At 45.2% G+C, this 15,000-nt stretch overlaps 1 protein-coding gene across 3 annotated transcripts in view; it reads left to right on the top strand.

Moving 5' to 3' along the window:
* LOC308381751 (transcriptional repressor p66 alpha) overlaps positions 1-15,000 on the top strand; it is a 44,225-nt gene that overhangs the window by 14,461 nt on the left and 14,764 nt on the right. For all 3 annotated transcript variants that reach the window (XM_080859324.1, XM_080859326.1, XM_080859325.1), the window contains exon 2: positions 10,000-10,327. In XM_080859324.1, coding sequence (XP_080715450.1) covers positions 10,000-10,327 — 328 coding nt within the window. The remainder of the gene's footprint in view (positions 1-9,999; positions 10,328-15,000) is intronic.

A 15,000-nucleotide genomic window follows, 5' to 3' on the forward strand; every position in this document is an offset into this window, starting at 1 on the left:
GTGAACGCTTAGAGAGTAGTGTTGCATCCATTTTTCCCCTGTTACGCCATTCCACTTTTGTGTGCGCTGGATCTTCTGTCACAGTGTAGCGCTCTGATTAAAGCCGGATGGAAACCTCATGCTAGTATTTTTGAAGACCTACATGGATTTTACACCCCCCATTTTTTTCACTGTTGTTTCTGTGCAGTTAACCTTTATTTCCATTGTTCATTTTAAAGTTGTTGTTTGCGATCAAAGGTGATTACTGTTGATAGAAAGACACTTAAGTTCTGACGTCGATTTCTCTTCCTCTCAAAGCTGGTTCAGTGCTGATTCTTTCTGATGGTTTAATACAGATGTTCTCTTCTATAATGCTTTATGTTCTGATGGTTTAATACAGATGTTCTCTTCTAGAATGCTTTATGTTCTGATGGTTTAATACAGATGTTCTCTTCTAGAATGCTTTATGTTCTGATGGTTTAATACAGATGTTCTCTTCTAGAATGCTTTATGTTCTGATGGTTTAATACAGATGTTCTCTTCTAGAATGCTTTATGTTCTGATGGTTTAATACAGATGTTCTCTTCTAGAATGCTTTATGTTCTGATGGTTTAATACAGATGTTCTCTTCTATAATGCTTTATGTTCTATGAGGCCTTTTCCTGCCGGTTCAGTGGAGATTCTTCAGTATTTTTCCGTACTTTTAAAATTCAGGTAGCTGGGTCAGCACTGCTTCTACTGTTCTGAATTGAGTTGTAATTTCATGGTACTAAGTTGTTGTTGTTCAGTGCTGAATGGTTTAGTTAAAGGGGTTAAACTTGCTTTGCTATATTTGCTCCAAGTCATTAGGGTATAATCACCTGTAACTATGACTCACGTGTTTGTTAGCTTATAATGAGCCCTTCGCATCAAAACACTGGCACTAGAGAGGGCCTTTCACGTTTTATGGCACCTGATGGCCACCGTAGCTTCTCTTGGAAAAGGAGAAGTATTCAGATGGTAACAATCTGCAGCCTGCCCGTTAGATGCCACTTAATCCTACATACTGTACCTTTAACCTGATCATAGGTAGCCACTCTGAACACACATGCATGGTAAAAAAGTACATTATTACTTTATATTCTACTCCTAGAGCACTCAAAGCTCTTTATATTCTACTCCTAGAGCACTCAAAGCTCTTTATATTCTACTCATAGAGCACTCAAAGCTCTTTATATTCTACTCATAGAGCACTCAAAGCTCTTTATATTCTACTCATAGGGCACTCAAAGCTCTTTATATTCTACTCATAGAGCACTCAAAGCTCTTTATATTCTACTCATAGAGCATTTAAAGCTGTTTATATTCTACTCATAGAGCACTCATAGCTCTTTATATTCTACTCATAGAGCACTCAAAGCTCTTTATATTCTACTCATAGAGCACTCAAAGCTCTTTATATTCTACTCATAGAGCAGTCAAAGAGCTTTATATTCTACTCATAGAACACTCAAAGCTCTTTATATTCTACTCCTAGAACACTCAAAGCTGTTTATATTCTACTCATAGAGCACTCAAAGCTCTTTATATTCTACTCATAGAGCACTCAAAGCTCCTTATATTCTACTCCTAGAACACTCAAAGCTCTTTATATTCTACTCATAGAACACTCAAAGCTCTTTATATTCTACTCATAGGGCACTCAAAGCTGTTTATATTCTACTCATAGAGCACTCAAAGCTCTTTCTATTCTACTCATAGAGCACTCAAAGCTCTTTATATTCTACTCATAGAGCACTCAAAGCTCTTTATATTCTACTCATAGAGAACTCAAAGCTCTTACAGGTGAACTCCTCAGATGAAGGGCTTTTCACCGATGTTAGAGGCTACTTTCTAGGCTGACCCCCTCAGGGATGTGATGTGACCTCTGACCCCCATCAGGGATGTGACCTCTGACCCCCTCAGGGATGTGATGTGACCTCTGACCTCCTCAGGGATGTGATGTGACCTCTGACCCCCTCAGGGATGTGATGTGACCTCTGACCCCTCAGGGATGTGACCTCGTGACCTCTGACCCCTCAGGGATGTGATGTGACCTCTGACCCCTCAGGGATGTGATGTGACCTCTGACCCCTCAGGGATGTGATGTGACCTCTGACCCCCTCAGGGATGTGACCTCGTGACCTCTGACCCCCTCAGGGATGTGATGTGACCTCTGACCCCCTCAGGGATGTGATGTGACCTCTGACCCCCTCAGGGATGTGATGTGACCTCTGACCCCCTCAGGGATGTGATGTCACTCAAGGATGACGCACATGACCACACTCTATGTCATTATGAGTGGGAATGCTTTTATCTGGAACTCGGCTCAGAATTTTTGTGTGGAAATACTTTCTACTACTTTTCAGTTTCAGCATGCATAAGTTGTAATGTGTGTGTGAGCGTGTGTGTGTGTATGTGTGAGCTTGCGTGCGTGAGAGCTTGTATGGGCGATACAGATGGCTCTTGCCCTTGCTGTAGTCGTATGATGTGTTTGAAGACTGCTGGAAAGCTGTCAAGCAGCGTTTGTGTTTATATTGCAGCATTTCCTGAGTGTGTGTGTGTGTGCTTACGTGTGTGTGTGTGTGTGTGTGTGTGCGTGTATGCGTTCATGTGCGTGTGCGTGTGCGTGTGCGTGTGCGTGTGCGTGTGCGTGTGCGTGTGCGCGTGCGTGCGTGCGTGCGTGCGTGAGTGAGTGTGTGTGTGTGTGTGTGTGTAGCTGTACTCTCTGTGACCTAGGAAGTGTAAGCCTGCTGTAATCTGCCATCCAGAAGCAACGCTCCAAAAATCACCCTAACCCTAGATCCAGGTTACATTTTCATCTGGGTCTCTCTCTCTGAGTCTCTCTCTCTCTCTCTCCCTCTGAGTCTCTCTCTCTCTCTCTGAGTCTCTCTCTCTCTCTCTCTCTCCCTCTCTGAGTCTCTCTCTCTCTGAGTCTCTCTCTCTCTCTCTCTCTCTCTCTCTCTCTCTCTCTCTCTGAGTCTCTCTCTCTCCCACATACACTCTACCGCTCTCTCTCGTTTGTTTGCTCGCTCATACACACTCTCTCCCATTCTATCTGTCTACCTCCCTCCCTACCTTCGCTCTCTCTCTCCCTCTCTCCTTACATTCCCTCTCTCTCTCTCTCTCTCTGAGTCTCTCTCTCTCTCTCTCTTTCTCCACTGTGGAGCTTCACTGTTTATGTAACCCATAAATATAGAAATGGGAGAAACAAAGACAGGTCTATGCAGGAGGAGAATATGGGGCCTGTGTGTGTGTGTGTGTGTGTGTGTGTGTGTGTGTGTGTGGGTGCGGGGGGGGGGGGGGGGCTTGTGGTCTCCATTGAAGAGGGCATATCAGCCCCGTCAACAGGCCCAGACACACACACACACACACACACACACACTTGCTTACATCCGTCAGTGTGTGTGTGTGTGTGTGTCTGGGCCTATGCTCCCCCCTTCTACATTCTCTGGGTTTCAAGCAGACTTCTGTTTTGGAATTTTACCCCCCCCACCCCTCTCCACTCCCTTTCCTCCATTTGAGGGATCCACAGTTGTGGCACACGAAGGGTTAAAGCATGTTCTTAGTCTCCCTCTCTCTCGTGCACACACACACACACACACTCTATCTCTCACTCACTCACTCACTTACACACACACACACACACACACACTATCTCTCTCTCGCACATACACCACAGACACACACACACACTCTCTCTCTCTCTCACTCACTCACTCACTCACTCACACACACACTCTATCTCTCTCTCGCACACACACCACAGACATACACACTCTCTCTCTCACTCTCTCTATCTCACTCACTTACTCACACACACACACACACACACACTCGCTCTCTTACTCTGGCAAACCGGCTCAAACCAGTTCTGGGGAAAGTGCTTTGTGTTTCCCAGTGCATCCTGGGAAGGGTCATGTGTGGCTCAGTGATGTCACTGATGGGAGGAGGAGGAGGGGGGAGGGAGAGAGAGAGAGAGGGAGGGAGAGAGGGAGGGAGAGAGAGAGGGGAGAGAGAGAGAGAGAGAGAGAGAGAGAGGGAGGGGGAGAGAGAGAGAGGGAGGGAGAGAGAGGGAGGGGGAGAGGGAGGGAGGGAGGGAGGGAGAGAGGAAAAAGAAAAAGTCCTTGAGTCAGCTATCTTTTATCAGATGAAATGGTTGTGTGTGTGTGTTTGTGTGTTTGTGTCTGTGCGTGTGTGTGAGTGAGATTTTGGTGGCTTTGTAACACCAGGTACTGCGGAAGTACGATCTGTAAGGGTAGGCTTTCTAAGAGTGTGTGCACACACACACACACACACACACACACACATTCACTCTAATGTAACTCATCTTATAAAGGCACGGTGTGTATGCTCAGAAGAAGGTATTAATGATTTACCCCCAACCCCCCACGCACACGGGAGGTTCTGTGTTTGTATGAAGAAAAGTGTGTGTGTGTGTGTGTGTGTGTGTGTGTGTGTGTGTGTCTGGAGCTGAAGGGGTTAAGGTAACATGTTGTTTTTTAAAGCAACTGCTCTTCCTGTTTGGCTGTGTGTGTGTGTGTGTGTGTGTGTGTCATACTGAGCCCAGTCCAGGATTGTGTGTGTGTGTCAGACTGAGCCCCGTCCAAGAGGCCGCAGGCTTCTGCTATTTATGGTTGCTTGTCTGAGCAGCAAACCCTTCTGAGTCTCTCTCTAACTTAACCATCTCTCTAGTCTCTCTAGTCTCTCCCTCACTTTACCATCTCTCTAGTCTCTCTCTAACTTAACCATCTCTCTAGTCTCTCTCTAACTTAACCATCTCTCTAGTCTCTCTCTAACTTAACCATCTCTCTAGTCTCTCTCCCTAACTTAACCATCTCTCTCTAACTTAACCATCTCTCTGGTCTGTCTCTAACTTAACCATCTCTAGTCTCTCTCTCTAACTTAACCATCTCTCTAGTCTCTCTCTAACTTAACCATCTCTCTGGGCTGTCTCTAACTTAACCATCTCTAGTCTCTCTCTCTAACTTAACCATCTCTCTAGTCTCTCTCTAACTTAACCATCTCTCTGGTCTGTCTCTAACTTAACCATCTCTAGTCTCTCTCTCTAACTTAACCATCTCTCTAGTCTCTCTCTAACTTGACCATCTCTAGTCTCTCTCTCTAACTTAACCATCTCTCTAGTCTCTCTCTAACTTAACCATCTCTCTAGTCTCTCTCTCTAACTTAACCATCTCTAGTCTCTCTCTAACTTAACCATCTCTCTGGTCTGTCTCTAACTTAACCATCTCTAGTCTCTCTCTCTAACTTAACCATCTCTCTAGTCTCTCTCTAACTTAACCATCTCTCTAGTCTCTCTCTAACTTAACCATCTCTTTCTAACTTAACCATCTCTCTAGTCTCTCCCTAACTTAACCATCTCTCTAGTCTCTCTCTAACTTAACCATCTCTCTAGTCTCTCTCTAAGTTAACCATCTCTCTAGTCTCTCTCTAACTTAACCATCTCTCTAGTCTCTCTCTAACTTAACCATCTCTCTAGCCTCTCTCTTACTTAACCATCTCTCCCTAACTGAACCATCTCTCTAGTCTCTCTCTGACTTAACCATCTTTCTCTAACTTAACCATCTCTCTAGTCTCTCTCTTACTTAACCATCTCTAGTCTCTCTCTCTAACTTAACCATCTCTCTAGTCTCTCCCTAACTGAACCATCTCTCTAGTCTCTCTCCCTAACTTAACCATCTCTCTAGTCTCTCCCTAACTTAACCATCTCTCTAGTCTCTCTCTAACTTAACCATCTCTCTAGTCTCTCTCTTACTTAACCATCTCTAGTCTCTCTCTCTAACTTAACCATCTCTCTAGTCTCTCCCTAACTGAACCATCTCTCTAGTCTCTCTCCCTAACTTAACCATCTCTCTAGTCTCTCTAACTTAACCATCTCTAGTCTCTCTCTTACTTAACCATCTCTAGTCTCTCTCTCTAACTTAACCATCTCTCTAGTCTCTCTAACTGAACCATCTCTCTAGTCTCTCTCCCTAACTTAACCATCTCTAGTCTCTCTCTCTAACTTAACCATCTCTCTAGTCTCTCTCTAACTTAACCATCTCTCTAGTCTCTCTCTAACTTAACCATTTCTTTCTAACTTAACCATCTCTCTAGTCTCTCCCTAACTTAACCATCTCTCTAGTCTCTCTCTCTAACTTAACCATCTCTCTAGTCTCTCTCTAACTTAACCATCTCTCTAGTCTCTCTCTAACTTAACCATCTCTCTAGTGTCTCTCTAACTTAACCTTCTCTCTAGTCTCTCTCTAAGTTAACCATCTCTCTAGTCTCTCTCTCTAACTTAACCATCTCTCTAGTCTCTCTCTAACTTAACCATCTCTCTAGTGTCTCTCTAACTTAACCTTCTCTCTAGTCTCTCCCTAACTGAACCATCTCTCTAGTCTCTCTCTAACTTCACCATCTCTCTCTAACTTAACCATCTCTCTAGTCTCTCTCTTACTTAACCATCTCTAGTCTCTCTCTCTAACTTAACCATCTCTCTAGTCTCTCCCTAACTGAACCATCTCTCTAGTCTCTCTCCCTAACTAAACCATCTCTCTAGTCTCTCCCTAACTTAACCATCTCTCTAGTCTCTCTCTAACTTAACCATCTCTCTAGTCTCTCTCTTACTTAACCATCTCTAGTCTCTCTCTCTAACTTAACCATCTCTCTAGTCTCTCCCTAACTGAACCATCTCTCTAGTCTCTCTCTTACTTAACCATCTCTAGTCTCTCTCTCTAACTTAACCATCTCTCTAGTCTCTCCCTAACTGAACCATCTCTCTAGTCTCTCTCCCTAACTTAACCATCTCTCTAGTCTCTCTAACTTAACCATCTCTAGTCTCTCTCTCTAACTTAACCATCTCTCTAGTCTCTCCCTAACTGAACCATCTCTCTAGTCTCTCTCCCTAACTTAACCATCTCTCTAGTCTCTCTAACTTAACCATCTCTAGTCTCTCTCTAACTTAACCATCTCTCTAGTCTCTCTCTAACTTAACCATCTCTCTAGTCTCTTTCTAACTTAACCATCTCTCTAGTCTCTTTCTAACTTAACCATCTCTCTAGTCTCTCTCTTACTTAACCATCTCTAGTCTCTCTCTCTAACTTAACCATCTCTCTAGTCTCTCCCTAACTGAACCATCTCTCTAGTCTCTCTCCCTAACTTAACCATCTCTCTAGTCTCTCTAACTTAACCATCTCTAGTCTCTCTCTAACTTAACCATCTCTCTAGTCTCTCTCTAACTTAACCATCTCTCTAGTCTCTTTCTAACTTAACCATCTCTCTAGTCTCTCTCTAACTTAACCATCTCTCTAGTCTCTCTCTAACTTAACCATCTCTCTAGTCTCTTTCTAACTTAACCATCTCTCTAGTCTCTCTCTAACTTAACCATCTCTCTAGTCTCTCTCTAACTTAACCATCTCTCTAGTCTCTCTCTAACTTAACCATCTCTCTGGTGTCTCTCTAACTTAACCATCTCTCTAGTCTCTCTCTAACTTAACCATCTCTCCCTAACTTAACCATCTCTCTAGTCTCTCTCTAAGTTAACCATCTCTCTCTAACTTAACCATCTCTCTAGTCTCTCCCTAACTTAACCATCTCTCTAGTCTCTCTCTAACTTAACCATCTCTCTGGTGTCTCTCTAACTTAACCATCTCTCTAGTCTCTCTCTAACTTAACCATCACTCTCTAACTTAACCATCTCTCTAGTCTCTCTCTAAGTTAACCATCTCTCTCTAACTTAACCATCTCTCTAGTCTCTCCCTAACTTAACCATCTTTCTAGTCTCTCTCTAACTTAACCATTTCTCTAGTCTCTCTCTAACTTAACCATCTCTCTAGTCTCTCCCTAACTGAACCATCTCTCTAGTCTCTCCCTAACTTAACCATCTCTCTAGTCTCTCTCTAACTTAACCATCTCTCTAGTCTCTCTCTTACTTAACCATCTCTAGTCTCTCTCTCTAACTTAACCATCTCTCTAGTCTCTCCCTAACTGAACCATCTCTCTAGTCTCTCTCTTACTTAACCATCTCTAGTCTCTCTCTCTAACTTAACCATCTCTCTAGTCTCTCCCTAACTGAACCATCTCTCTAGTCTCTCTCCCTAACTTAACCATCTCTCTAGTCTCTCTAACTTAACCATCTCTAGTCTCTCTCTAACTTAACCATCTCTCTAGTCTCTCTCTAACTTAACCATCTCTCTAGTCTCTTTCTAACTTAACCATCTCTCTAGTCTCTCTCTAACTTAACCATCTCTCTAGTCTCTCTCTAAATTAACCATCTCTCTGGTGTCTCTCTAACTTAACCATCTCTCTAGTCTCTCTCTAACTTAACCATCTCTCCCTAACTTAACCATCTCTCTAGTCTCTCTCTAAGTTAACCATCTCTCTCTAACTTAACCATCTCTCTAGTCTCTCCCTAACTTAACCATCTCTCTAGTCTCTCTCTAACTTAACCATCTCTCTGGTGTCTCTCTAACTTAACCATCTCTCTAGTCTCTCTCTAACTTAACCATCACTCTCTAACTTAACCATCTCTCTAGTCTCTCTCTAAGTTAACCATCTCTCTCTAACTTAACCATCTCTCTAGTCTCTCCCTAACTTAACCATCTTTCTAGTCTCTCTCTAACTTAACCATTTCTCTAGTCTCTCTCTAACTTAACCATCTCTCTAGTCTCTCTCTAACTTAACCATCTCTCTCTAACTTAACCATCTCTCTAGTCTCTCTCTAACTTAACCATCTCTCTAGTCTCTCTCTAACTTAACCATCTCTCTAGTCTCTCCCTAACTTAACCATCTCTCTAGTCTCTCTCTAACTTAACCATCTCTCTGGTGTCTCTCTAACTTAACCATCTCTCTAGTCTCTCTCTAACTTAACCATCTCTCTAGTCTCTCTCTTACTTAACCATCTCTCTAGTCTCTCTCTAACTTAACCATCTCTCTAGTCTCTCTCTAACTTAACCATCACTCTCTAACTTAACCATCTCTCAAGTCTCTCTCTAAGTTAACCATCTCTCTCTAACTTAACCATCTCTCTAGTCTCTCCCTAACTTAACCATCTCTCTAGTCTCTCTCTAAGTTAACCATCTGTCTAGTCTCTCTCTAACTTACCCATCTCTCTAGTCTCTCTCTAACTTAACCATCTCTCTCTAACTTAACCATCTCTCTAGTCTCTCTCTAACTTAACCATCTCTCTAGTCTCTCTCTAACTTAACCATCTCTCTAGTCTCTCTCTAAGTTAACCATCTCTATAGCCTAACTGAGTTTCCCCATCACTCGTTTGCCGTCTGTCTGTCTGTCTGTCTGTATGTCTGTCTGTCTGTCTGTCTGTCTGTCTGTATATCGCCCTCTCCGTGTTGTTCTGTGTTGCTCTATGTGATTGAGTTCGTTAAATAGTGATGCCAGAAACACGTCGACAAGATAACTGTGGTGTCAGAAACACGTCTACATAATAGGTAGTGATGTCAGAAACAGGTCGACACGATAAGGAGTGATGTCAGAAACACGACGACACAATAAGTAGTGATGTCAGAAACACGTTGACACGATACGTAGTGATGTGTAACCGCAGTGGAAGCCGTGCCGATGGCCCAAGCTTGGGAAGGACTCGGACAGGCTGTGTGTCCTGTATGCGAGTAGGAGAGAGTAGAGAGTAGATACTGAGCTGAGGGCTGGTGTTTCCAAGTTCAGGATATTGTGATGTTTTGTTTCTGTCTTTCTTTTTATCTTCCGCCCTGTCCCTCTCTTTCTCCCTCTGCTACCCGGCCACTGGTCTCCCCTCCTTCCTTCCCCTCCACACCTCCACCCCTCTCCTTTCCCCTCCTACCATCACAGGGAACATGTCCTGAATAAGATTTAGAGGAAATGTCCTGAATAAGAATTAGAGGACACAAACAAACGAAGGAATGAATGGATGAATGGATGAATGAACGAATGAACGAATGAACGAATGAACGAATGAACGAATGAATGAATGAATAACCTTGTATTTAACTCCTCCCTTGTCAGCAGGGGCAGCCGTGATGTCAGAGGACGCTGTGCGACGCACACGCAGCCAGAAGAGGGCGCTAGAGAGGGACTCGCTGCCCTCCCCCACCACCAGCCCCACTGCCGCCACGCCCGAGGCCGAGGGCAAGAGGGCACGCCTGGAGGACGGCATGGAGACGGGCGCGGGGCAGGAGGAGTGGGCAGAGCGGGCGGAGAGGGCGACCCGTCCCAGAGTGGAGCCCATGGGCAGGACGTCCACTCTGCTCAGTGGAGCCGAGGTCAGCGCCACCATCAAGGTGGAGGTACAGACGGGAGAGGAGCCCGTAGACATGACCGCCACCCCTAAGAGGTGAGGCTGGTGTGTGTGCGTGTGCGTGTGCGTGTGCGTGTGCGTGTGCGTGTGCGTGTGCGTGTGCGTGTGCGTGTGCGTGCGCGTGCGCGTGCGCGTGCGCGTGCGCGTGCGCGTGTGCAGACGGGAGAGGAGCCCGTAGACATGAGCGCCACCCCTAAGAGGTGAGGGAGAGGGTGTGTGTGTGTGTGTGTGTGTGTGGTTGTGTGTGGTTGTGTGTGTGTGTGTGTGTGTGTGTGTGTGTGTGTGTGTGTGTGTGTGTGTGTGTGTGAGAGGAGCCCGTAGACATGACCACCACCCCTAAGAGGTGAGGGAGAGGGTGTGTGTGTGTGTGTGTGTGCGTGTGTGTGTGTGTGCACGTGTGTGTGTGAGAGAGGAGCCTGTAGACATGAGCGCCACCCCTAAGGGTGTGAGGGTGGGGTACGGAAGTGTGTGTGGGGTACGGAAGTGTGTGTGTGTGTGTGTGTGTGTGTGTGTGTGTGTGTGTGTGTGTGTGTTTGAAGTTGGGGATCGACTGCTGCTGTGTTCTCCTGGGTTAAGACTGTGGTATTGTGTGTGTGTGTTGGTGGGTGGGTGTGTGTGTGTGTACCTGGGGTAGACTCGGTTAAGACCATGGGTGTGTGTGTGTCTGTGTCTGTGTCTGTGGTAGACTCAGGTTAAGAACATGGGTGTGTGTGTGATTATATTTGTATTCCAACCTGATCTGATCAGACCGTAAACTGTGTGAGGTGGAGATCCGGCATAACTGGTTCTGGGCTAGCGCTGTGCTAGGGCTGTGCTAGGGCTGTACTAGCGTTGTACTAGGGCTGTGTTGCATTGCGCTAGGGCTGTACTGGCGTTGTGCTAGGGCTGTGTTACCGTTGTTCTAGGGCTGTGTTAGCGTTGTTCTGGGGCTGTGTTAGCGTTGTTCTGGGGCTGTGCAAGCATTGTGCGAGGGCTGTGCTAGCGTTGTGCGAGGGCTGTGCTAGCGTTGTGCTAGGGCTGTGCTAGCGCTGTGCTAGGGCTGTGCTAGGGCTGTGCTAGCGCTGTTAAGAACATGGGTGTGTGTGTGATTATATTTGTATTCCAACCTGATCTGATCAGACCGTAAACTGTGTGAGGTGGAGATCCGGCATAACTGGTTCTGGGCTAGCGCTGTGCTAGGGCTGTGCTAGGGCTGTACTAGCGTTGTACTAGGGCTGTGTTGCATTGCGCTAGGGCTGTACTGGCGTTGTGCTAGGGCTGTGTTAGCGTTGTTCTGGGGCTGTGCAAGCATTGTGCGAGGGCTGTGCAAGCATTGTGCGAGGGCTGTGCTAGCGTTGTGCTAGGGCTGTGCTAGCGTTGTGCTAGGGCTGTGCTAGCGCTGTGCTAGGGCTGTGCTAGGGCTGTGCTAGCGCTGTGCTAGGGCTGTGCTAGCGCTGTGGCTCCTTAGGGTTTCAGTGGGAGAACTGGCCCTGCTTGACTGGTGGGGAGGGGCCTCTTCATGATGGACTCTTCCCAGGATGCATTGCTTGACTGGTGGGGAGGGGCCTCTGTGTTTAACCAGCGGGATGTGTCCATGATGGTGCATTGCAAAGCAGATGTGTCTTCCCAGGGTGCATTGCAAAGCAGAGGAGGTGTCTGAGACAGGAGACAGACGGAGGCAGTGGAGGAAAAGTGCTGAAGTCAGCGAGTTGAGAGAGTCAGCACACACTGGGGTGTGTGTGTGTGTGTTTGTGAGGGGGGGGGGGGGGGGGGTGCAAAAAAAAGAAGACAGAGAAAGTGCATAGGTCGACCTCACTTCCTGTCCTGCTGAGGTTGACCTCACTTCCTGTTCCTGTTTCCTGATCACTGGAGCACTGAAACACTTTCTCTAGTTTGCTGTCTTTTAGTCAGGGCGCCATGAAATGGTCAGGAAAGTTTCTAATCTGGTTTTCCAGGCCGGGAAAAGTAATTTAGTAAATGTATTGAAAGTTTTAGAAAAGTCATGGAATGTTGTTTTGTCTTATGTTGGGCTAATGAAACTACATTTGTTGTTGTACTTGAAGTGTGTGTGTGTAATTGGATAATTTGTTGTGGTCAAATGTCCTCAATTTTCACTATTAGAAAAAGAGTGATAAAGATTGTTGTTTTACTTTCATTCAGTAACTAGGCCCAACCTGTGAAGTAAATGACACAACTCTTTTAACTGTGAACTTTAAAGTTGTGAAAGGTTGTTGAAATTTAATTAAAGATCCTTAAGTAATGCTTAAGTAAAATGTAAACATGCTTGCCACCTATTTTCACTGACACCATTGGAAAACCTTTCCATGACATTTCAAGGATCTTAAATTCAATTTCAATGACCTTTTACCACCTTTATGTTTGTGTTCAAAGTAGAAGACCTTTATTCAACTTCCATCATTGGAGATGTTTGTGCTGTCAGTCATTTTGTGTGTGTGTGTGTGTGTGTGTGTGTGTGTGTGTGTGTGTGCAAACCTGTGGAGAGGACAACCCCAGGCTAAGACAGTAAGAGATTGCAAGATTATCAGATTCTGGCATATGGGCAGGTTAAAGATTAGTGTGTGCGTGTGTGTGCACGTGTGTGTACGTGTGTGTGTGCGTACGTGTGTGTGTGCGTACTTGTGGTTTGATTGGAAAGTTGGCCAGATAGACCCTAATACCTGTTTATCAGGTCTCAAAGGATTTAAAGACATCTAGCGGTGAACTCAATACCACTCCCTCACCTCTCCCTTGCTAAGCGTGTTGGAGAATGAAGACCTCTTCTCACCTCTCCCGTTCTAAACGTGTTTCGTAGGGGTGAGAATCTCTTGGCACCTCACGATTCGAATTCGATTCCGATTCAGAGATCAACGATTCGATTCTAGACTGATTATCGATTCTAAACCGATTATCGATTCTAAACCGATTATTGATCTTCAATTCTAAAACGATTATCAATGCATTTTCTTACTTTTAAAACCTTTGAGTTTGCTACTCAGTCTTTGCTACACTTCCTACTTTGTATTTGATAATTAAAGCAAATCAACAGATTTTCAGAATTACCTTCTCCATTTTTTATTAGAGAAAAAGCTTTTCCTTGTCACAATTTTGACTATCTCAGCTTGCATTTCAACATAAAATGGATGTGTAAAAAAAAAAAATATATATATATATATATTTATATATATATATATACATATTTTTTTTAATTACAAAATCGATTTTCGAGACTGAGTCGTTTTAGAGAGATTCGAGAAAAATCGAATAATCGATTTTTTTCCCATGTTCAGATCCTCATTCAAGTCAACGGTGGAGCATATTCTTAAACACAGCTCTGCATAAAGGCTTTTCTATTCTTTTTACATGGAGGCTGGATCCACATGTGTAAGCTGGTCTGTGATCACGTCAGCTGGTCTGTAGTCACGTGTGTAAGCTGGTCTGTAGTCACATGTGTAAGCTGGTCTGGGATCACATGTGTAAGCTGGTCTGTAGTCACATGTGTAAGCTGGTCTGTGATCACATGTGTAAGCTGGTCTGTAGTCACATGTGTAAGCTGGTCTGTGATCACATGTGTAAGCTGGTCTGTAGTCACATGTGTAAGCTGGTCTGTGATCACATGTGTAAGCTGGTCTGTAGTCACATGTGTAAGCTGGTCTGTGATCACATGTGTAAGCTGGTCTGTGAACACGTAAGCTGGTCTGTAGTCACATGTGTAAGCTGGTCTGTGTGTGATCACATGTGTAAGATGGTCTGTGAACACGTAAGCTGGTCTGTAGTCACATGTGTAAGCTGGTCTGTGATCACATGTGTAAGCTGGTCTGTGAACACGTAAGCTGGTCTGTAGTCACATGTGTCTGATGGTCTGTAGTCGCATGTGTCTGCTGGTCTGTAGTCACATGTGTAAGTTGTGTGTGATTGCTGAGTCGGCTCGTGATCTGTCACTGTTGCCCCCCTTCCACACACACACACACACACACACACACACACACACACATACACACACACATATCGACGACATGGGGTAGAGGTTGCCGTGGCGTCAGCTCCATTTGCTGCGGCACCTGAACCCTACTTCACTCCACAAAATGAAGGCCATGTGTCTCAAACCGGTTCCAGCCGGCCGTTGCCATGGTATCCACTTTGGAAGGGGGGTGGGGGGGGGGGGGGGGGGGGGGGGTCACATGATGACGGTGTGGGGGAAAAACACTTGGGTCATGTGACTACCTTCAGTGATTAATACACAGGAAGTCTCTGTCTCCTACTCCCTCACACACTTACTCTCTCGCACACACACACACACACACACACCCACACACTTGCTCTCTCTCTCTCTCTCTTTCTTTCACATACACACACACACACACATGTGTGTATATACAAACACACACACACATACAAACACACACACACATACAAACACACACACACATACAAACACACACACACACACACACACACATACAAACACACACACACACATACAAACACACACACACACACACACACACAAACACACACACACTGTGGAGCATTCACTAGCTCATGTCCATTATGTCATCACCTCTATTATTATCCAGATGTACTCACTGTAGCGCCACCAGGCCTCACACACACCTTTCACCCCCAGCACACACACACACACCACACCCAGGACACACACACACACTCAAACACACACACACCCCACCCAGCGCACACACACTCACACACACACACACACGACAGCCAGGACA

Source organism: Sprattus sprattus (assembly GCF_963457725.1).
Source record: "Sprattus sprattus genome assembly, chromosome: 20".
NCBI lineage: Eukaryota > Metazoa > Chordata > Actinopteri > Clupeiformes > Clupeidae > Sprattus > Sprattus sprattus.